At 36.1% G+C, this 25,333-nt stretch overlaps 1 protein-coding gene across 5 annotated transcripts in view; it reads right to left on the bottom strand.

The window, feature by feature from the left end:
• Positions 1 to 494: 494 nt before the first annotated feature.
• PCDH7 (protocadherin 7) overlaps positions 495 to 25,333 on the bottom strand; it is a 386,956-nt gene continuing 362,117 nt past the window's right edge. For 3 of the 5 annotated variants that reach the window (XM_072945419.1, XM_072945416.1, XM_072945410.1), the window contains exon 3: positions 495 to 4,826. In XM_072945419.1, the coding sequence (XP_072801520.1) occupies positions 4,450 to 4,826 (377 nt within the window). In that variant the 3' untranslated portion in view covers positions 495 to 4,449. The remainder of the gene's footprint in view (positions 4,827 to 25,333) is intronic. The other 2 variants (XM_072945433.1, XM_072945430.1) reach the window with 1 other exon arrangement.

Below are 25,333 nucleotides of genomic sequence, written 5' to 3' on the forward strand. Positions count from 1 at the left end.
CATTTCCTTTAAAAAGATAATTTTGACTCAGAATTAATTTTATCTGAAATGTGAAATTTCTCAAGATGACACCTAAAAAAAAAATCAATCTTTTCATTACTGATGAGAAGTTCTTTTACTGTACACTTAAGATTTCAAAGCCATCTAGGTAACTATCCCAGGAATTATTTTGGAAAAAAATCAATCTTTTCATTACTGATGAGAAGTTCTTTTACTGTACACTTAAGATTTCAAAGCCATCTAGGTAACTATCCCAGGAATTATTTTGGTGAAACTGAAGAATCTAAGTTCTCCTCCATTATAAGGCAAAGTAATATAACAGTTATGCCCAGTGCCCTCAGAATCAACAATTACTGCAGCATCATCTTCCTTACTCCATCTTAATTTAGCAGAAATCAAGCCATTCTAAATCAAACTGGTCCATGCATCCATTCATTTCTCGTCTGATCAAAACGGAATTACCTGTCAACAGAGAAGTACACTTACAAGTGTGAAACCATTTGACCATGTTATATTTTAATTTGCAGAGACAAAAATGACAAGCAATTTATTTACATAAAACTGTACAAAAGCAAATTAAATTATGTAAAGTATTTCATAAATAGTTGGACGAGTGTTTAATACATTTCGCCATGTTTAGCATAGTTACGTGCATAGTGACTCGTAATAAACGATGATAAATTGTTCTCTGCTTCACTATCAACATCCAAGTAGCAGAACAATAGTCAATGATTAACATTACAAACGGATCGTACCACACTGAATGCAAGTGCTTTAAAACATAGGAAAAGTCATCTGAAAGTAAACCCTAGGTAGCTGAAAAAATGATGCCTTCCTCCGGATGTTATATATACCTCCGCCCAGGTCAAAACTGATCTTTACTTTACTCATGATCATCTTCACTCTTTTCTTTTCTTTTCCTTTTTTTTTTTTTCCCCTTAAGAACACATTGCATATTTATCACTGATACAATATACCTAAAACTACTGAGGTCTTCAGATTTCTCGTGCCTGTTTTAGGACAGCTGCTTGATTCTCGGCAGTTTCTTCTGCTCTTTGTCTTTTATTTTCCTATAGGACTGCTTCCTAGGGTAGCCTTTCAGCCAGACATCTTCAGTACCATCTTAATTTTTCTTCCCATAAAAATAATGCCTCCCTTGTTTTCTGAAACTCAGGCAGCAGGCCAGTCAGAAACCGTACAGAAATGGTATCTGGAGGTTCAGAATGAAACTTAGGTTTTACACTGAAGCTACAGACGTTTTAATATGCTGAAATGTATATAGTTACTCAATTTATAAGTGTGTCCTAATGTATAATGCATGCAAAGTTCACTGAGCTTCTTGTGCACAGGAAACAATTATGGTTTATATACTGTACAATCAAAATGAGACAGCAGCTAAAAGAAAAATAACAAAAACAAGAAAGAATAGAAATGATAAATCAGTATTTTACCTTGCAAAATGGACTGACTTCACCCCTGATTCTCTCTGTGTTACTATTACAATAAATGCTTTAGCCTTCTAGCTGGAATTAAGCAGCCCATATTAATGCCTTGATTTTGTTTTATGAATGAATGATATTTAAGACTGGTCCACTATCTGAGTTTGTCTGTCAGAAGGCAAATTTTTAATATATTATTTACTATTTTCAGAAAATAAACATGGATAAATATACAGGATCAAAAAAGTTGGGAATAGCCCATTTCCCCTCATTGTCCAAACCCAACAACCGTTTTTTTACCATAACAACAGGTATAAAAGGCACAGTTGCTTATTTTGCATTCACTCATTTATTTTTTTTGTTTCTTTTTTATTGATTTTTTTTCAAAAGCACTCTATATATGGAGTGGCACCAGATTTAACCTACTCAAAATAAAAGTCATACAAACACAAAATATATTTCTGTGTCATGCCAGCTCATTATAATAATAAACATGTTATGATAGCTAATTCTACTAGAATTACTGCGAATACTTACAGTACACTGAATTTTATTCTTTCACACCCATTTTAGTTCTAAAGAGGCTCACGAGTTAAATGACAATAACATGGCTGTCTTGAATGTGGTGCAAACGTCATTGGGGAATGTGGATCCAATTAATCCAAAGGTCCCGTATGACCCGTATTAGCTTCATGGACAACAGAAGGGTTTTAAGATAGAATGAAGTGAGCTATCTAAATGCTTCAAGTGTCTCATGAAACAAAGAAAAAAAGATGCATTAAAATAATCTGTTGAACACCTGTGTTAAGCAATTGAATATTTCTTTTGTAACGTGCAAGAAAAATATGTATACATTTCATAAGTATCTTTAGAAGTATTTTGTCTTAATAGGTACTTACAGATTATACAAGGCAGAACTGCTTTAATGCAGTTTCCTAACAAAGTACTACAATTGCATCTTTCCATAATGTAAATAATAATCAAACATAAACATGTTCAATTATTGGTATTTTAGTCCAATGTTTTTGTTTCTTCAATTACATATCTTCTTTCATCCTAACTATTATACATAAACTAACATCAAAATGAAAACTCCGTTTAAGAGAGAGCATAAGGAAATGACCCCGGAAGAACACCCCACCAAACAGAGAAGTGGTTTTCAAAGATAAGCATTGATGACCTAGAGTGAATTGACAACCTTCATTCCAGGCTGCTTCACCTTGTTGACTAAGAAATACTGCAAAGCATGAAACTACCCAAAGCTACATTATTTCTACAGTTCGCTAGAGAGCCGTCAAGGCTACGTCTTATTCCAAACATTCAGTGACTGGAACGTTTACTCTCTTTACATGTTATCCCCTAGTTTGTCCCTGGATTGTCACTTTTGTCTGAATGTCCCAGCTCAATTTCCAACTGTATTAGATCATCCTCCATAGAGCCAGTGACTCAAAATCTGCATATTCTTTTTTATTTTTTATATTACACTGAAAAAACTGCCTATGTCTCATCTTTGAGATGGGCAAACCACCAGACATGTCACTGCCCAGAACTCATTTCTTTCATGTTCAGTCTAGATTGGTTTTAAGAGATATATTAAATAACCTTCCAACCACATTAGTGACAAGTCAATTAGGGTGTCATCTTGCTTCAAAGTTGTAAGTCTTGAAATAGTGCCAAATTGCACAGGATTCAAAATTAATGCACTTCTGTTAAATAGAAGTGTGCACTGAACACGTAAAAATGCACTTGATAATTTGAAATGTGGATAATAAGACCAGCAAGCATAACTTGGATTCTAAAATGATAATAGTGGATTTAAAGACTATTCGCCAATGCATCTTTCCTTCTCTACCTACCCACAGATATGATTTGAAAAAGTAGAATCTTTCCTGATAATATTTTTTGAAACTAAACTTTAACCTCAACTAATTGCCTATTGTAATACCAAAACTATGTCTCATTGACTTTTCATCTTCTGAACTTTCAAAACTCCATTTTAAAAGAGAATGCATGTTTTTCTGGGTATAGAGATTATGTAAAATAAACCAGCATATGAGGGTTTCTGTGGGTGCCTGGGTTCAGTTGCTTTTGCTGCTTAATGGATTTCCATGTCAAGACCAAATTTACTTCATGATTTCCCTGATCTGCCATATGATCTTTGGCCTTTTAATGACACAATTGTTCCAGTTAGTTGATAATAGTGATGCTGTTCTGAAATATATATATATAATTTTTACAAGTTACGACTAGTGTAATTGATACATGTAGTCAAGATTGTGCATGTACTAAGAATATTCAATAAATGTATGTGATTGAAGTTGATGCTCCTGACTTGAGAAAAACGACATACGCTGATTTGGGACTGCAATCTCCAACTGGGTGTTGTTTAGCTCTCAGCCTTTGCTGGAATATTAAAGCTGAGATCTTCCCCCAAGGGCTTCTTATAGAGTCCTCCTCCCTAAGGGCTGTACCTTTAAAGTAACTCTATCATTTTTGAGGGATTGCCTTCCATGGTGATTAATCATATTCAGATCGTGTCTGAAACATTTTTTTTTTTACCTGAACTGCTCTTTTTGACCAACCAGATGACATTCGAACTAAATCAAAGTGACTAAAATCATGCTTCAGCTTAGGGATAATGAGAGTGCGTTGTGTTCTGCTGATCAGGCTTGTTACCAGGAATGAACCTTGCAACCGTCTTTCTGTAGTTGTTGCTGCTGTTTTGTTTTCTGGAGGGGGGCGGGGAAGAGAGATCGGGTGTCGGGAATCGGTGAGGGGGTTAAACATGCAAGTAACAAGGATGGTTTCTACATTGTACATTACAATCAGGCTGCACAGTATCACTCACTAACGGCCTGATCTGGAGGCAGAAGTGGCGGGCAAAGCTCTGTCTCTTTGGTAGCCCCCTCGTTGTGATTACACGATTTTGCTTTGTAAGTTTTTTTTTTTTTTTGCCCCTTTATTCTCCTTCTCATATGTGAAAAGAAATTTGTGGTTGCTTCTTTACAGCCTACAGGTAAACTTCTCTTCTAGTGAGAGTGTTGACAGGAGATGGCTTGTATTCCCCTGTTTTGGTAAGGGGAATATCCTCAGTGTTGGCTTCCTCATTTTTGCTGAAACTAGCTGCACTGAAGGTCTCGTAGGATGAGGTTAACTTTTTGTTCAGGAGGTTTCTGTTGCGGTCGCCCATGATGGCGGCCTCGCCGTTGGCCAGCTTTTCCTGGCTTCCTCGTTCATCGACAGGCATGAAAGTGGAGAGTTTGGGCTGGCTCTTCTTCCTCTCCGGAGAAGTGCGGACTGGCATCCAGCAGGAGTCGGAGTGGCCGTACTCATCACACTCGCGGGTACACTTCCCGGTCAGGGCTACATCTGGAAGAGGTCTTGAATCTGAAAGCCAAGGAGAAGGAGCCGTTAAAGCTGGCCATTTCTCAAAAGGCTTTCCTGACCTTTATGAAATTGGAAGGGGGGACATACATGAATATAATATTATATTACGTATATATTTCCTTTAGCATATTATTTCCCTTTTTTCCCAACACCCTGCAATTCATCATCCCATAGAACAGTTTTTATTTCACAGCCATTAAAGATAAGGCTTTGCAAAAGCATCACATATTATAGAAAGAGAGGAATGGACAGATAAAATTTAAGTCTGTAGAACAGACAGGTATATATGCATTTGTTACAGGACAGGGACGTGTGTGTACTCTCAAGTAGAAATAAAGTATGTGTGTCTATTTGTATAGGTATAAATTTTTTCACATGCAGAAGAAAAGTTATTAAACCCAAATAGATAATTTTCTGGATTTATAAATTATCCCAGAAATCGTGTACCTTTGCCAATTGGATTCCTTCCTGCTTATACATTATTCATAGAATGCAAATATGCAAAATCTTATATTTTAAAATACATTCTAAAACATCAGGGTGATTCAGAAGGAGGACCTGAACTGACAACACATTATGTGGTTCAAAAGTTTAAAAAGGCACAGTACAAGTGGATTACAGGTGTGAGCATACTGACAGTACCACCTACCCGCCCTAGCCCACACCCCCTCCACCCCACCGTGTTAATGACCTAATATGTGCTGTAGGATAGTCCCCTGAGTGTTCATGTAGAAATACACTTGCCAGTGCGTTTGCTGAATGGAAATATTATGTGAAATGCAATGCATTGGGTAAATCGAGGCAAGCGTCTACCATTTGGATGAAATGGGATGTCCTAATTAATGGTGTTGCCTAATGGAATGCGGAATTGTCTTTGATTTTTATAAAGCTAAGTTATATCTAGAGAGTTCTCAGGGATCAGGATTAAAGATGGCAGTTAAAATTTACTTGTATGCGTAATTCAAATCATTATATATGTGTCTGTCTTTGGAGAATAGTTTTATATTTTCTATTATAAAAATTTTTTAACAGATTTTGTTTTTCTTTGAGAAAGAGAGTGAGAGAGAGAAAAACCTGCTTCACCTCAACAGATTCTAAGAAAATAACCTCTAGGGTTTTATTTAACATATTTTATAGTTTCTTTTATTGGCAAACAAAAGAACATAATATGACTGTGCTCCAATTTGTATCATATGGTATCATTTTATTGCAAAGCTTGGGACTAAAAGGACTGACAAAATTTAACCTCTGCAAATATATTCACAACAAATGAAATCAATTAGATTTGCAAATGCATCCTGGGTAGATTTGGTTTAAAATAGAAGAGAGGGTAATTTAAATTATTCCCAATATAGTTACACCCTCTGCTTTTGTCTCCACACACCATCCACTGTAGTTTCTAATGATTTTCCTATTTGGTTACCATTTGTGTAGTATATTTTAGAACTTTTACTTTGCCAAAGTTTCTAAATCAAGCCAGTCCAACATTGCATCTTTATTTTTCAGTGATGGATGGATAACTGAAGTATTGTTATTTGTCAGCCCATTGATTTTTTGAACCACTGTGGCCAGAGATTTTTATGCTGTGTGCTCAGAGTTCAGCAAGGAAATGCCAGTGTTCTTCACAGGAAATCTAGAATTATTTTTCTCTTTTCCAAAGGTAAAATACAAAAATAATTATTTATGTAGTTGTACATGTTGCTACTTGACTCTCAGTTGGGAGGATCCTATCAATTTTATCATCAAAAGAAAAATGAAAGGCACTTTCCTATTTACTTTTTATGCTAAATTCCTTCTGTCTCTCAAGCACATATTTGAGATACATTAAAAAAAATCAAACTATTGACAAATTTTATGAATGGCTTTGTAATCTAGTTAGTTTAACTCAGCAAACTAAGTTCTTTGGGAATACTTCCGATCTTGGGATACTTTGCATATTTGAAGCTGACCTAAATGTTTTGAACAGGAAGAAAGAAAAACTTTATAAAAATGCAGAGTGTAAGATGAGATCTACATTGTATTCCAAACATTCCTTTTTTTTTTCTTTACTGCTTTAACAAGTTCAAACTTTTCTTTTTCTCTTATAACAGTGCCTACCAAAGACACAAGACAATAATCAGAAATTTAGCTACCAAAATAGGAAAAATCTCTAAGAACGTAATTGTCATTCCCTGCTGAAGGGACCCAGAAAGGTCTCCCATCATCTCTCAGTTTACTTAAGTATCAAACAATGTGACAGTTTCCTTATACAATGACTTACACAGGTTGCTGCTTTTCGGGGATTAATCTGTGTTTCTGGTTTGAAATTCTTGGCACTTTTTTTCTTTCTTTGAGATGCATTTAGAAAGAGCTGATAGACCTATATGAAGACTCTAGCACCTCTTCTTACCTGCTATCCTTAACTTGTGTACCTGAATTTCCTATAGCTCATAAAATATTATATTCATAGAGATTGACTAAATTTCCAATTACCTAGGAGTGAGATAATCTTCAATTCCTTCCCTCAGCCTTTACTTCATAGTCTGGATTATTGCCTGCTAAAACTGGTTTCCTATAATTGCTTTTAATGAAAGGCAGCTCGTCTTCTCTGCCATCAGCCACATATGGCCTGCCACATCTCTATCCAAGAAGCTTGACTTTTAATAAGGATCTCTTGTCATTTCCAAAGTCAAAGACTTGATTGGGGACCACAGTAGAAGTTGACAAGCCTAATTGGCTGAGACATGTTGCAGTGTTTGTCATCAAATTTAGAAAATAATCAAGAAAGGCTATAAGAGATTCATCACAAGCAATCAAAACTTCCAACCTTGATGAGTCAAATGAATCCTCAAAAGAAATGCCAATGATTAACAAATGCAATTTATATTATGATGCAACCTATTAAGGGAAGGCATGAGTGGAATAGTACTTTTCTGTGTTTCTGTACTTTCTTATTTTAATTCTGCAAGTAGATGTTATACATTTTTTAAAACAGAGAAGTTACATAGGGTCTTACAGAATCGTCAGATACACATCTTTCTCCCTTCCATAAATGATAGACTCTTAAAATATTCCATTTGTTGTGGGATTATAAAAGCAGATCTTCCATTTTAATCCCTCTGAGTCTTTCAGTCTTTCCTTGAAGGATGTGTTTTTGATACCTAAGAACATTATATCACACTTTAGTTGAGTACTCGTCCGTTGAATTTTTAACTTTAGTGAAAACGGAAAACAGTTAATCACAACCCTTTTCAGTTGGTATTGAGTAAATCAATTCAAAAAGTAAAATGTTCTTATTGAAATATAATGCAACTCTCCAGCAGTATTTTCCATAACAAAGTCAGCTCCTTAGAGGTCCCCCGACACATGATGCACACACACAGTCAGATCAAATCTTGAGAAAACTGCAAGTAGTATTCATCAGATCCTGTTGTCGCTTTAGCATTAATTGCAGAGTTTTCCATTTTCACCTGGTTATGCTATTTACTAGAAACATTACATCACTCTGAAAAGTTGAAGTCCTTTCATAGAGATAATGTTAGTTTCCCTCTTGAAAGCACATGGTTTAAAGCTGTCATAAGCAAACAAGTTATAATATATAAAATACTTCCCCACACTTCATCCCTTTTACTTATCACCTCAACCCAACAGTAAGGAGGATGGAAGCAGTGAGGGGTCCAGACTCTCAGAGAGCTGAGGCCAAAGAGCAAGTGTTATGACTTTCACTTCAGTGTTTCCCATAACAGCATCTCACTCCTTCTTAAAATGTAACAGCAGGGTTATTTAGAGGTCAGTTACTGCTACCCAAAGCCGTAAGGAAAGGCTACAATCTTCAAAGAAATAGAAAAAAAAATTATCTGAGCAACCCGGGAAACAGATGCCACAAAGTCACCCATTTTACTACTTAACGAAATAAAAATTCAACCTTCTTAAAACTATGCTTTTCCCAAAGTGGAGAAAATTATAACAAATTTAAGAAGTCATGTTCTTTCTCTAAAATGAAATGCATTTGTTCTTACGAGGCAGTGTAGATGAGTGGTGGTGAGATGCTGTTACAGCGACCTCAGCAAGAAGTAATAGACAATATGTAGCATCATTAGAAGTAAAAAGGAAAGCCCAGATTTACGGAGGCATTTGAAGTTTCCAGAAGCTGTCCTACACCATCCAGAAAGCTTAGAGGCATCAGTTATTATAGAAGAGTCCTGGAATCATTGAGGCTCTTAAAGACAGCTCTGCACCAGTAAAGATTTTGATAGACTGAGTTACGCCTTTTGCCAGAATCCTGATCACGGACTCTTTTCCGGGTTTGGGGCTGGAAGATACAAGGATATTTCCATTTCCTAAAAGAAGGCATGAAAATGTTGCCCTTAGTTTTAAAACACTTCCAATGAGCTTTTCTTTTGTTTGTCTTAAGCTCAGATATTTAAAGCTATATGCATAATTGCTTCTTTCTTTAATATACAAATTACTTAATTCCCTGACCCCATGAGATAAATGGATTGTTAATCAGTGTGTAGACATCTCAGACATTCATGTCTTTCTTGTGCACTTAGCACATTCTTAACAGTATTTGACAAAATTTTGCAAATAAAAATTGTGTTACTCTCTTCTTCAGGAGAGAAAAAAGCACATATAGGCACCTTTTCCCTTTTTTTCTTTTTCAGGTGTTTATTTTTCTTTGTATACATCTTGACTTCCTGTTATCAGAAGATTTCTTTTTCTAGAGATACACCTAATTCTGGTGGAATCTGGTGGACTATGAAAGGGTTTTACAGAAGGATGAACAAAAATAAGAAAGACAAATTTTGTTGATTTTCCAACAAGTATTTTAACATTACCTTTATTTTCTTTAATCCAAATGAAAATATCTCTTTCACTCGGATGATTAAATCAAGTGCTTTATTTTAAAATAGCTGTCAGAAAATGATTTATTTTTGCCTTATATAATAGACCTGAGGAAAAAAATGATTAAATACAACTTTTTATTGGAAAACTATTATTGTAGTCAGTTAAGTTCAGGTGTGAGCAGATGAGATCCAGAAGTGTGTACTGAGTTAGACTTGGCTTTTTTTTTTTTTTTTAATAAATGACCTAAAGATTCCCACCTTTTGACTGAGGGATTTAGGAAGATTAGAAAGGTAAGCACATAGCAGATCATGGAGAAGGTAGAAATCACTGACTCAGACAAGCAGTCTGTGATCCTCTAAATATCCAAAAGCTTCGGGAAATTTACAGTTATGCAAGTAAGCGTTACCCAGGGCTACAACAAAGGGGTTAAGTTTCCTAAATAGTGTTCTAGTTTATCACAAAATTGTTAGAGCAGGCAGATAGCTAGATATAAGCAGAGAAAGGGGACTCAGGACAAACGGTGGGAGTTGGGCAAAAAAGGAGGGGCACAGGCCAAATGCAGGAAACTATACATCATATAGACTACAGGGGTCCCTGGGCAGAGAAAGAACTTCTAGGCTGATAAGCAGTGACGCATCTTGGGGTGACAAGTGGCCTGGAGGCTGACAAGGAAAGGGGGAAAAGTAGGAATCCCCAGTATCGGAATGTAACCTTTTGCTCATTATGCCCTCATTTTAATAAAATTAGTCTTGCACATTAGAGGTGCCCATCATGCAGCAATGCCACGACACTTCTGATCCAGACTAAATAGGGGCAAAAATTCCTCTTCCCTTCAGGAAGGTGGAGTTGGGATACAACTCAGGGAAAAAACCCCAAACCCTTCCCTCCCCAGCGAATATTCCACCCATTCATTTTTACACGCCATGTGACCAACTTGCCAAAGAAACTCAGGGCAGTTGCTCACCTGAGCCTGCCCGCTGTCCCCTTGAGAGCGGACTACCCATCCCTTAATAAGTCCCCCTTTACCTTCTTAACCTCCACCTCTGGATTATTTCTGCAGTGAGATAAGAACTTAATCACTGGCAACAAAATCACTTGATCCAACCAATTAGAAGAAGATATAAGGATCACCTATGAACTAACCCTTATTTCAGTCTCATCTGTATCTCCTGAGCGCTTCCCTCAAGGGAGAGTGGAACTCGGGAAAAGGACAGGAGACTGGGAGTATCAACAGTGCTGAATGTGACTCTGGGCCCGTCACGTATACGCTGTGTGACCTTGGACATACTTTCTCTGAGCCTCTCTAAGCCTCGAGCACCTCGTCTGCAACATAATGATACCCACTCCTCCATGTATTATGGGGATAAAGAGTTAATGTGTATGAAGTTTAGAGCATGGTGTCTGTGCAGTGTAGAATTTAGGTAAATAGCTGGTGGTAGCGCTTGGAGAGATTTAAAAAGTAGTTTTTTGTTTTTGTTTGTGTTTTTTTCTGTCTGGAGTCTTCCATGAATGAAATGGAAATGAACTGAATAGGCTCCAAAGCCAAGATCCGTGGATTCATATCCTAACTTTGTCACTTAATATGTACCTTTGAACAAGTTACTTGATTAATTTAAATTTCTTCGTCCTTATAAGGGACAGAAGAATGAATTAACTTCTTAGGATTATTGTGAGGATTAAATACATTAACATAGGAAGAGTGTTTGCAATAATTCCTGATGCACAATAGGCCTTCAATAAACATTAGATATTTTTCAGGTGCACAATCCCTTATCCATAATTCAGTCCTCAAAAAAAGCTTTGAAAACCCAAAGTGTTTTTTTCCCCCATAAATTTACAACAAATCTGACCTTCAATACAAGGTTATTTTTCCTTTTTATTTATCTCACATAGTGTGAGTATTTATATGTTTTACAGGAAAAAAAGTGTTTAATTAAGGGCACTTTCTCAGACTCTTAGATCTTTAAAATAATATACATGCATGATATTACCTTTTCTAGTATATGATGGATTCTGAATTTTAAGATGTATTTGTACCCAAGCATTTCAGATAACATACTGTGGACTTAGCAGCAGTTATCAATCAAGAAAGAATGTATTTTGAGTTACTTTTCCAGTAGTACTAATGGATTTATGCTGACAGAGTCTGCAATATACCAGAGCTACCATCTACGTAGGAAAATACAGTGGTCACTGATCACTCTGTTTCAGACATCCCCAACACTTCTTTATTAAGACTTTTGCCAGAGAAGATTCATTCAGTATGTGTCATTACAGTTGCTCAAAACTGAAGGGCAAATGCTCTGTTATTTGCAATTATCTTTATAATCGAAACAGATCAACCTCACAGTCATTTTGACTTGAAAGAGACTTGCCCCAAAGATGCTGCCATCTTGCTTTGCCTGCATGGGCTACAACATATAAAAGAGCTCCATTTTAAAGATGTCAAAAATTAGGAATAAGATAACCTAAGACAAAGAGACTGAAAATCAAGGAAAGAGAACAAAAAGCAAAGCAAATACCTTGAATACAGTGTGCTCTTCGACATCAAAAAAAAATAATAATAATAGTAAACTAAAATAAAACATAAAAGCCATTTAGCATACAAGCTATGCAGATTTCATGACGTATGGAGATGCTTGTTTTAAGTTGCAAACTAAGCCAGAAATTCCTCTCACCTTCTTATGCACACCTCTTCGGAATGTGTCATCACTGCACCTACTGCCAAGCCTCTATTTCTCAAGCTCTTGAGGCTGGGCTGGCTTTCATGAGCGGAGTGATACTGTGTAATTTCCAGGATAGGTCTCAAGAGTCCTGGCAGCGTCTGCTTTTGCCCTGAGAAGCCTGCGATCTCCATCCTGAGAGAAAGCGTGGTCTAACCTCTTAGAAGATGAAACACTATTTGAGAGCGAGACTCAGCTATCTCAGCTGGCCCAGCAGAGCTCCCCAGGTGAATGCAGCCCATGGGGGACCTGGAAAAACTCACAGAAGAGCCACAGAGCCAATCCACAGAAATATGGAAAGTAATCAGTCTTTGTTGTCTGACGTTCCTAAGTTATATTTGTTTGTTTTTGTTTGTTTGTTGAGAGGGTGGGGGGAGAGCCTTGATGCAGCAATCGATCACTGAGATCATGATCGTGGACGTATTTTATTATCTGCAATAAATCAAACGACAGCCTGAGATCTGGAAACAATATATTCTATTTCTTTTATGCCTTCTTATCATGGGCAACAAACTGACCAATACTGTGGAAAGTACAAACATTGTCAGGAATGTAAGCATGTTTAATTAAGAAGTTCAAGCAGAGGACCCCCATTGAAAGCTCTGGAATTTCTGATCCTGTAATTACAGGATTTCACTGCATTTTTCACCTAGGAGTGCTCTAGTTCAGGCTGACACGCCAAGACAATATTAAAATGTTTAAACATGTTTGAAAGCATCAGCAACTTTTCTCGTACCTTAGGCTAAATTCAGTTAAACATCAATTGAATGAATCTCAAGAAGCATTTCCTGCCCTGAGGCTTAGACCACTGTCATTCTGAATGTGGTATTATCATATGCAGTGGAGACTGGGCTCACCAGGTCTCAAGCAGTCCTGCTGAATCAACTCAAACATGAATCTGCTGGTTGGCAAGTGAAAACTGCACGACGGCAGAAAAATGTATGGTGACTGCTGGAGAGTCATGCATTTCTGCACATCAGAGATGGGGCTTCATTTTGACTTCCCTCTTCATGAATGCAAAATTAGAGGCACTGGAGGTTAAGGGAGCATTAAGGGAGAATGAAAAGAGAGAAGGTGCTGGAAATGAGAAGATGCTCTGATACTGATCACAAGAATTTATCAAACCCAGTAAGAGACTGGGGACATTTATTACACAAGTTAGCAATTGATTACCCACTGCAAATAGACCCAGTTTTGATAGTGTGAGCCATGCACGTGTATTTTTCCACTGCAACGATCAAAGCCTTCATAATGTTTCTTCTAGTCTCCTAGGTTTCCTTCTATTAGAAACAAGTTGCTTCCAGTATCATAGACTTTAATAATCTAATGGAAGCTAGACGTACTGTCTCTCTACATAAATGCAGATATGTGCCCACAAAATTGGCATAAAATTTCAGTGGTGTTCAAGATATCAGAGTTAGGGTCACTGCATACTTCCAACATTCTGGTGGATGGAAGAAAGAAGGGTGTATTTTTTAACTCACTTTTTTTTCCCTTTGAGTTGTAATCAAAGGTTAAGAAATATTTAACAAATGTACATCCATCCTTGAAAAATAGAAATTTACATGGGGCAAATAAATTGCCATTCAAACAGTGACAGAAGGGGTTAAAATAAACAAACAAAAAACAAATTATGAAACACATATTTAGAAGTAAGGAAAATAATTTAGGTTTGATTATGTTAATATTGTAGGCAGGTCATGTAAATACCCAAATCTAAAAACCCTTAATGATTTATAAGACTTTGTATTAATAGCAGATTAATGCTTGGGGGTGGATTTTACTGATCGGTGATCACCAATTTGAAATGTAGTTTTCTTTACTAAAACCTTCGTCCGATATTTGCACCAATGTCTTGAACTGCCAGCAAACTGGATCTTCACTCACCATGAGAAGGGAGAAGAGTTGATGAATTCTTGTCATTAAGGAAATTTATACAAAATAATAATGATCCAGATGAGTTTTTTAAGTTAATCAAATGTGTTAGCCACTATATATTGGTTTTACTGTAAAGTGTGAAGTGGGTGCTTCTGAGAGAGTTGCAAGTATCAATTTAGAGTCACCTTCTAGGAACGATGTCAAATCTTCAAAGTTTTCAATATTGGCTATAAAGTTGTAAAATATATATCCTACAATAAATACCAATATTGTCTTTAGGGATGAATATTTATTCTAAAAATAATATATACAGGCTTTATTAACTGTAAGAATATTATTTTTGGATTGTAGTCTTGAAGGCAGTGCCCATTTTATCTCTGCTTCTCCATATAACATAAAATTCTATACAGATAAAAAGATTAAAAAAAGGGAAGCTGAAAAAAACATTACAATATATGTTCTCAAATCTTCTTTCCTCTCATATAAAGCACTTTTCATTGAAGTATTGTTGATTTATAACATTGTGTTAGTTTCAGGTATACAGCAAAGTGATTCAGTTTTATATATATATATGTTTTTTTCAGATTCTTTTCCATTATAGATTATTACAAGATATTGGATCTAGTTCCCTGAGCTATACAGTAGGTCCTTGTTGTTTACCTATTTAATATATAATGGAACATAACTGTTAATCTCATACTCCTAATTTATCCCCCCACCTTTCCCCTTTGGTAACCATAAGTTTGTTTTTCTATGTCTGTGAGTCTGTTTCTGTTTTGTAAAAAAATTCATATGTATTATTTTTTAGATTCCAAATAGAAGTGATATCACTTAATATTTACCTTTGTCTGACTTACTTCATTCATATGATAATTTCCAGGTCCATCCATGTTGCTGCAAATGGCAATATTTCATTCTTTTTGTGGCCAAGTAGTATTTCACTATATATATATATATACATATATATATTATATATATACACACACACACATACACACATACACACACATAAATATATACCACATCTTCTTTATCCATTCATCTGTTGATAGACATTTAGGTTGCTTCCATGTCTTGGCTACTATAAATAATGCCACTGTGAACATTGAAATGCGTGTATCATTTCAGCTTTAGAGTGTTCATCTTTTCTGGATATACGTCCAGGAGTGGGATAGATGAATCATATGCTAGTTCTATTTTTTAGTTTTTCAAGGAGACTGCATACTGTTTTCCATAGTGGTTGCACCAATTTACATTCCTACCAACAGTGTATGAGGTTCCCTCATGATAAAACTTTTTTTAAAGTAAGAAGTTATAAAACAGCTCCTATAATAAGTGGCTGATATTTAATATCTAAACACTTAATGTGAATATGTTAAATACCGAAACAAATTAATTTGGTATTTGGGGATGTTTTAAAAAGAAGAGAATCATTGCAGTGGCCATAATGTGGTATAAGGATTTTCTTTGTATTTACGTGAAAGTCTAAAATATACTATGTTAAAGTTCAAATCATGTATGAAGTAGAGTTGTAATATAATATGATTATTTTTTGCATGGGAGCAAATTCTACCAATTCAGATTTACTAAAGTAATGTATTTTTTTCTTAATGTGGCAAAAATCATAGTAGCCATTCATCTTCCCCTTCAACGTAGTGATCCTAAGAAACTATATGATTATTCTAGTGCTATGGCCATGTTTAAAACACATTCTCAAACACTTTGCATGGGATTACCTACTGAAATACTTCACAATCACACAGAAAAAACTTGTCTGGTTGGAAACACTCCTGTAATGACAAGCTGTGTGGTCCATCCATTATTGTGCCTGGGGAGAAAGACAAGGGTTCCTCCTTTGTGTTTCTTACTGAGGAAGGTTTCACAAAATCCTTGAGTTCTGAAGTATTTTGAGAGATGAGGCTCTGAAAGCTTTTAGTGGGTGCTGAAATGCCATTTATAGGGAGAGTTCTAAAAACGTTCGAATGCTGGCTCCTTACTCTGGTCAATAAGTTGATCAGTTAAAACTAAAATTGGCAGTCACAATTAGGGCCAAAAGCGTAGTGAAGGGCTTGGGAGTTCAGAGCAGGTCAATAAAAGGAAAAGGAAGAAAATGATCTCCAATGACTAGCAAACAGGACTCAATGAGCAGCTCAAGTGGGAGAAATCAATGAAGCAACACTGGATCAGTCTGCTTCATTGATTTTTGCTGCTCATTGAAATGTTTCCCTTTATTTACTTCCTATCTCTTCAGAGAGTGGCAAAGTCCCACTGTTGAACCTCCCTGGGAGCCTGTGGCGGGCGGACAAGCAAGCTCTGGAGATCCTTTCATGCCTGCCTTATGCCTTTTCATGCTGGATGGATTCAGGGCACTTCTAATGCTCCATGTGATGTTACAAGGGCCGCCCTGTTTCTGCAACCTTATTGTGGTCTGGTTGGCAGAATGACGGTTCCCTTCCCCAGATGTCTACATCCTAGTCCCCAGGACCTGTGACCAAGTTAGATCACATGGCAAAGGGGAATTAATTAAGATTTCAGATGGTATTAAGGTTCCTAATAAACTGTCCTTAAAAGAGCGAGCTCAAACAACAAGGTCCTCCTGTATAGCACAGGGAGCCATACTCAATATCTTATAATAACTATGATGGAAAAGAATCTGAAAAAGAATATATATATATATGTGTGTGTGTGTGTGTGTGTGTATATATATGTGTGTGTGTATATATATATATATATGCATAACTGAATCATTTTGCTGTACAGCTGAAACTAACACAACATCGTAAATCAACAATATGTCAATCAAAATAAACAAATAATAATAAATACAGAGCTTATAGGGGGCTACGCTACAAACCAAGGAATGTGGTCAGGCACTAGAAACTGCAAAAGGCAAGGAAACAGATTCTCTTCTAGAAAGGAAGGCAGCACTGCTGAGGCTTTGATTTTAGCCCCTGGAGACGCATGTCAAGACTTCTGACCTACAGAACTGTAAGAGAATAACTTTTTTGTTGTTATTTTAAGAAGTGATGTTTCTAATAATTTGCTACAGTTGCAAGAGGCATTTGATACACACACCCGCCAATTCTCTGCTCAGAGTAAGGACAGCATAGACTGGAAGCATTTGATCCTTTCTACCCATGTTTCATCCACAAAAGGAAATAGAGTGGCAAAACTCTGCTTTTCAAAGTTTTCGTTGAGTCAGGTTTACCTAATTTTTGAGTGTCTACTCAAGAAGTTTTTGTTTTACATTTTCGAAAATGTTGCTACACTTCAGTGTCTACTTGTCCAAGTTATTTGTATTGGACCAATCAACCAAGTTCAATTTCTGTTTTGTTCAGAAAAGTACCAACAGCTCATCTTCCTGAATGGTAACATCTTCCTCCTTGGCCCCTCAGTGACAGCAGTCTCTGGGACTATCACCAGAGAAACCACTTTAAGGAGTTTTAGGGTAGTGTGATTCCCAAGAAGAGAAGAGATAGTGTGTTTGGCATAACATACAGGAAGGAGAGCCAGGTGCTGGGGTACACATTTAATGAGGGCTCTGTCAAATTATTATGGTGCTTTTGTGCCTTCCTGACATTTATTTCTTGTGCTACGTTTGTCTTTTTAGCCTGTTTCCTTCTTAGTAGTTAGCAGGAGAGTGTGTAATAAAAAAGCACTTTAATGATTATTTTAAAAAGAGTACATAGAATAATAAGTCCCTCTCTAGCTTAAAACCTTCTTCTCTAAATTTCAGTGTAAATTTCAAACTTTATATTTGTTGCACAGAAGCTCCTTCTGGATCTGGATCCTGCCTACCACTTAACCTTGGCCTCTTTCCCTTCTTATGTGCTTCCATTTGCCACTTCAACAGACCTCCTGGGGTTGTCATTTCTGGAAAGCTTCTTGCTGTTCCATGTCTCTGTGATATTAATGTGTTGCTTCTTCTGCTAGTCCTTGCCATGTCATCTACTGCACACAAATCCTTCAAAATCCATTCCAGGATTGCAACTTTGAGATTTCTTCTAACCAGTCGGTCTAATTCTGATTTCTCTTTGTCTCTCTAGTCTTCATCTTATACCTGTCTCTATCATAGCATTTAATACATTGCACTGAAACCTGCTACCTATTTATGTGACTTTTTCTGTAAAGGGTCACTCCCTGTGGCTGGGATTCACAAGTTACTTAAGGATGTATTCTGGATCCCAGCACCAAGCCAGTCACATATCAGTAAGTGCCTTTTGAATGGATGAATGAAAACCATGGTAGTGAGACAGACCGCATGTCAGCTCTGATGATTAATTTCACAATGGCCACAGGTAAAGGATGCTAAGGACATCTGTTCATCATAAACAATGTAACTGGCCAGGCAGAGAAGGTGAAGTGGTTTTCTGTCTGTTTATTTGGTATGTGCAGATTGGAATGACCTTTTCCACCACTCACTCTCCTTATTCCCTTTCAGAGTCCATCCTGTAATCTCTCTAGTTGAGATTTGCTTTCCAACAGAACAATGTAATTGACTGAAATAATCCATGGATATGTAGCAGATATAGACTATGTTCAATATCTTGTAATAATAATCTTTAGTTAAAAAAAAGAAAATGAATATATGTATGTATATACATGACTGGGACATTGTGCTGTACACCAGAAATTGACACATTGTAATTGACTGTACTTCAGAAAGAAAGAAAGAAAGAAAGAAAGAAAGAAAGAAAGAAAGAAAGAAAGAAAGAAAGAAAGAAAGAAAGAAAAGATATTTTGTGGAACAAAATGCAGTCCTCATATTCAGCCTGGAGCAGGCTGGGGGTGGGGGGAATCACTGGAAGCAGTAGTAGGTGCTAAGAAAAAGTCTAATGGGAATATCCTATACTTAGCGGTCACAAGGCTACACATATGAACTAATTAGTTATGTTTCTTTGCTCATGGATGGTAGCTATTTTATAGTTATTTTAATAAAAGTTGTCAGGACCTCTGGTTGGCAGTTATACAAATCCTTCAATAATAAACTTGGGAAATAAAATTTATTTTTGGCTTATACACAGCTTGTATCATAGATGAAATTTTGCAAAGCATGGAGCCATGAAGGAAAGGTGTTGTATGTGATGGAAAATGGAAAAAAGAAAGCTCTCTTCTCTTACTCGTTTAATGTGGGTGTATTTTAATAAGAACCATTGTAGGCAATGTGCCAACCTGTTTTCAAAAAATTTTATTTACCTTCTCGTAGCAACCTGATGGGTACACATTAAATGGGTAGGATCGTGGCAATTTACGTCATTGCTTTTCAAACAGAGAATCGTGATCCCCTAGTTGGTGACTGAACCCACTTGGAAATTTGTAATCAGTTTACACCATGTTCATATTATTTTGTAAATATTTTTTTAATATGTATATGTTTATTTATATGGGTGAAATTGGTCCCTGCATAAAAGCAGTATTTGATTCTGGGTCACACTGATCTGTAATTTAAATCGTATCACATAGAAATCTGTGTGTTCCTAACTATTTCTGAGTGAGCTATGTATTATATGATATTTAATACAAAATACAATTTTAATATGCAACAGTGTCATGTGAATTTTAAATTGTACTTTTAGCTGTCATTTCAAGTTGTACTTCAGAGGCTAAAGTTTGATCCTTATTAAAAAGGAATTCAGATAACTCAAAGAATAAGAGGTAGTCACGTCCCCAGTAACCACTTCAGGAAGTCTGCCATCAATACAGTTTCTTACCTTGAGACATTCTGAATTTACAGTTAATTCCCTAGATTCCAATTTTCTTGAATTATGTATAATTGTGATGAGCCTTCTCATAATCCACTTAAATCCTCTGATAGACTTTGATTTACTTCAATCAGCAAAATGGCAACAGACCGTTTAAAAAAAGAGGACTTAATATGACTTCTTAAAGTCATAGAGACATTAAGATGTAGGGCACATTTAAGCTGCCTAATTGTATCACTGGTCTAATGCCTAAGTATTAATCTGTCACAATGTCAAATTACATTTAGACTTTTTTTTTTTTTTTTTTTTTAGTAAAACGTGTCTGTGCTTAACAAACTCATAGTGCAAAAAATTCAGGAGTGCAATTAGAATGTCATCTCTTCCGCAGATGACTTAAGAAAAGCATGAATCAGAGCTTAACAGTCAACATAATTTCACAGATAATCGTGACAAAATTATGGTTCTGCAACAACTCAGAGAGTACAGTGAGGTTAGCAGACAGTGATGATCAACTATTTATCTCTACCATCTGCCAAGCATGCTCTTTATTTAAGTCATTTTTTCTCTGTTTTTCTTTTTTGCCAAGATTTTCAGTGTTGACTTTGCCAGCAGTGGGCATCATGTAGGAAACGAGGTTTCACGGTGTAAACAGATTTTTCCATGTATTCAGTGAATTTGCTTCACTGGCTCTTAGGCGAAGAAGACCGGCTGGAAGGAATTGATTTTGGAAACCTTTTGTGTTTTGCCCAGTGTCTTGTACACTTCAAATGAATCAATCCTATAACAACAAAAGCGATAAAACTACAAGTATTGCAACAATAGAAATCATCACTAAAGTATATGCTTTGCGATTTTCCTTTAAGTGACATACTTAAAATTTATGAGTACTGTACTCGGTGAGTACCTAAGTGAATCAATTGGTGGGAATCTTGCTAATTTGTCAACCTTCTCTATCTTCCAAATAAGCCTAGGGCTAGTGGAATTAGGACTTGCCATGGCAGGACAGGGGAACTCAGAGGAAATTCCAGTGTGCAGAGAAAGTAAGAGATGGACTTCACTATACAAAGCTGGTGTGAAGGTTTCAGGTTCAGGGAAGAGAGTTTCCACTATTATGGTAACATAACCTGCAAAAATATATGCATTCATTCAAGAAATATTGATACATCAGGCATTAATCTAAAACTTTACATATATTTACTCATTCAATTCTCACAGCAACCTTGGGGGGCAGGTTGTATATTACCCCCATTTTACAGATGAGGAAACTAAGGTACAGAGAAGTTAAATGAGTTTGACCCAAGAGTTTGCATCTAGTGAGCAATGGAATAAGGCTGCAAACCCATATATTCAGACTTCAGAACTCTGCTCTTAACCACTATACCATACTCCCTCTCAACCAATAACACATCAAGGTACTATAAGCTTATGTCATAAGCTTGAAAAAAATCATCTTTGTCTAAGCTGAATTAAAGCAGAAAAGCATTTCCCAATAAACAGGAGAAGAAAGCTGGAAAAAGCAAATGTCTCTAGACTTCAGATGTAGTAGGAATCTCCACAGTCTTAGTCTGAAATAAGGGGAATATTTTTAGTTTGGACAGACAGAAAGGTGAAAACTCAAGGAGCATGTGTGCAGAGGTTCCAGGGCCAGAATAACATTGGGACAGGACTGTTTTTCTTGGAATTTTCTCTCACAGCTGTCCCTCAGTTGGTCTTTGAATAGGATGAAAAATTTTGTATCCAAGTCAAAATAAGGAGTCTAAATTACTATGTCGATAAAAAGCCTCAAACTTCTACTATTATTAAAGCCAAATTCATCTAAGAAAAAGTTGCATCTTCACAATATGGGTCTATTTTTAATTCTACAGGGTAGAAGGACACCTCAATTATGTGGTTTGGGGATCATTGTCATTCTAGAGACAGAAAAGCCATGTTTTGAAACCACGGTGTGCTGGACTGAACTTCTGCAAATGGGAGATGCTGGGCCCCTCCTTGGTGAATTGAATGTGAGAAGCAGATATAAATGCTTTAAGAACAGAAAACAGAAGTATGGACAGTTATTTCTGGCAAACAAGAAAGCATCAAAGAGATTATGTAGGACATATTAATCACAGTTGAGCTGGTTAAATTGGGAAAGAACGCCTGACTAAATTAACTTCTTAATAGAAAATGAACACAAAGAGATATGTGGGTGATATTTATCTAACTTGATTCTCTGTATTAGTCAGGTAATTGATTGATATTCAAATTTTTACATTATTTGAGAATACACAGTCGCAACCCACGAAGCTGAGATTTGATCTGTAGGGACGGAGAGAAGTTATGTATTATCCTACAAGATAATGATGTAAAAAGAGTGGTGACTTCGAGTACACGTATACCTCGTACTTGTTCATAATGGTATCTCAGAGCAGAAGCCCGAGGAACCAGGCACAGTGTAAGCCTTCACTTTCACTTTGTGAAAACCTTTACTTTCGTTTCCCTTCAATGGAGAGAATCAGTGAATCAGAGTGATTAACATCCTGGGACCTGAGCAAAGGAAGTCTGTTTGAGTCCACATTCTGTCATTTACTAGCAAGGTAACCTCAGGCAAGTTACTTAACAGAGTCTGTTGCACTGGGCTGCCCGAAGGATTAAATGAGACAGTGATGCTGAGGGCTCAGCCCGAGGATCTCCATGCAGAAGCATATCGAATATTTTTCTGCTGTGACCATCACTCCTATTCTAACTACTATTCTTGTATCTTTTCCACACGCATAATTGAATGGTAGAATATTGATTCTAAATTATTGAAACATATATTTTTAATCAATGTCCTCTTGTCTTAGAACAATTAAAGGAGTCAAAAGCTTACACATCTAGAATTTTTACCAAGTAACTGCAGGAAAACAATAGCTTTCATATAAGAAAAATTAAAATTTCATGTTTTTGTATTACAAATTATAGTGCCAAATATATATCTTTTAAATAAAGCTGCAGAATAGTAAATGCAAAAAGATGTCCTTTAATGTTAAATTTATTTTAAAATTATTTGAATTAATAAATGTTAAAAATGCACATCACAGGAAGCTTGAAGAAGAAATGCAAAGTAATTTAATTTCAAAGACTAGGTGTACATAAGTTAATGATTTTTCTGACAGGTAGCATTGTATTTTATAATTACTAGCTGTTCAAAGTTAACTGAAACTTAATCTATTGTTACCTGCAGGTATATAATAATAAAGGCTATAAATAATAATTCGTACTCTGTCACCTACTTAACTAGGTATAAGCTCTCATTTCCCCCAAAGAAACAATTTTTACATAATTATTATTTTGCTCACTTCAAAATCACATTTTTAACTGCTTAAATCCTAATTTGCTTTTTTTAAAATATGAGGACATGAAAAGATGACAAAATTGAGAACTTGAAAGGGATTATGTCCCTTCGACATCGTATAATCGCTAACCTATTACTCGGGTGGACTTCACCAGTATATCAGTGCTAAAAAAAAAAAAAAAAGGAAAAAAGAGTTTAAAGCCTCTTTAAATAGATCAGAAAGTATAAAAGGTGCAGAATCCCAGTTAATGTGAATTAAATTATCTTCAACAGAGGGGGAAAAAGTTAAGAAGCAGTTCTCTGTCCTGCATGCTAACTAGTCTAAATAATGCAGAGCTTAAGTGAAAAAGCAAGAGAATTTAAAAGGGAAAACAAATATCTTGAGACGACTTGTCTTTTAAAGTAACTGTCAAGGAGAACTTGCTGCTCTGAATACAAGCTAGCCATGACTTAGGGGATTCGTTTATCCTTTAGGCTGTATTAACAAATGCCATTTAACTATTTAAAATGTTGTCCAGTCAAAATAAGGACTAATTATCTGCTCATGATATGCCTATATGGCTTCCAAAGAACGCAAGGGGATTTGGTGTGATTAAATGCATTTAAGAATTACAGTCAGGTTGAGGATTCAGAATAAGATGACCTGAGAAGTATGACTAGTTATACATTATTCATGAGTGTGGGAAACAAGTCAAATCAAAAATGCTGCTTATGGTCTGTCCAGATAGTTAGGGCTAAATATTCCAAAATAGTCAGCATCAGACCTGCTTTTCCTTCTTTGTGTTAAAAAAAGTTCTGGGTAAACAGTGATTCAGATGTAATCATGATGATACTGAATATTTAACCCCAGGGCTACCAAGCAAGAAGAAGCACTATGAACTTTTTCCTGCTGAGAAAAATATAAATTAAATCTGCTATCTTGCAGATAACTAAAGAGATCCACAATTTTTTTTTCTTATAAAACGGAACTACTTTCCAAGCCACTCACATCATGCTAGATTTGATTGTTTTAAAATAATTGGAATAATTTAAATAAATTTTGTATGTGTGATATGCCTTTCCCCCTCCAGACAGTTGTTATAAAATGTTCAGTCATTCCTATTTGGAGTTTAAGGGTGTTTTTCTACATATGTGGAAAACTAACAACTACAAATTCTCAACCAGTAATCAGAATTTCCTGACTGTATCTAAAGGGATGCAGAGAAATAAAATTTCATAGAGATAAAATAACTCAAATGGCTAAGCAACTGCAGACTACAGTACTGCTGCTTGCTGCACACCCATATCAGTGTTAAATACATTTTTCTTCAATTAGTTATTCTTGAATTTTTAAGTGATCATTTACAGATGGTAGTCCTTCTAGTTTGTTCCTTTACAGTTAAGACAGCAAATCATAGCTGCTGATAATTTCCTCCCACTCTTCCTTCCTTTCTAGTGCTATTTTGTTATATTAAAAAAAATAGCCTGCTATATATACTCTGCCTTCTCTCCTCAAAATTTGTCTTAAATAAACATTCTATTCAACCTAAATTGAGTTTGATTTAAAAAAAAAAGTCTTTTTTTCCCTCTTGCAGCACCTGGACATGAACATGAGAACAAAATGTGCAAAGGACATAACAGCCCAAAGACATCTCTCTGTCTTAACATGAACCTGTGAATAGTGACCATGTGCTGATTATACCAGCACAGCAACATTCATTAAGATAAATAGCTGAGCTGTCATGATGAATGGATTGCATTTACCCATGTAAAGTGGTGAGGACAGCTTCGGGTACACAGAAGACTATGTAAGTGTAAGGAAGCATCATCGTCATAATCATCATCATAGGACTTGATTATTCAGTGCCTGGCACAATTTAGGGCATCTTTTCTACTGAGAAGATAAAGAAGCAAGTGTTGTGCCCATTTTCCAGAGGGCTAAAAATAAGAAACAATTGCCAAGTGATCTGTCTAAAAAAAGAAATCTGGAAAGTGAAAGAGGTATAAGGTATTTGGCTAAGTGAAGGATCCTGGGGTAGATACAGTCAGTTTCTAATTCTACACTCACTGCATGAGCTTATG

The sequence above is a fragment of the Vicugna pacos genome, chromosome 2 (genome assembly GCF_048564905.1).
Source record: "Vicugna pacos chromosome 2, VicPac4, whole genome shotgun sequence".
Classification (NCBI taxonomy): domain Eukaryota; kingdom Metazoa; phylum Chordata; class Mammalia; order Artiodactyla; family Camelidae; genus Vicugna; species Vicugna pacos.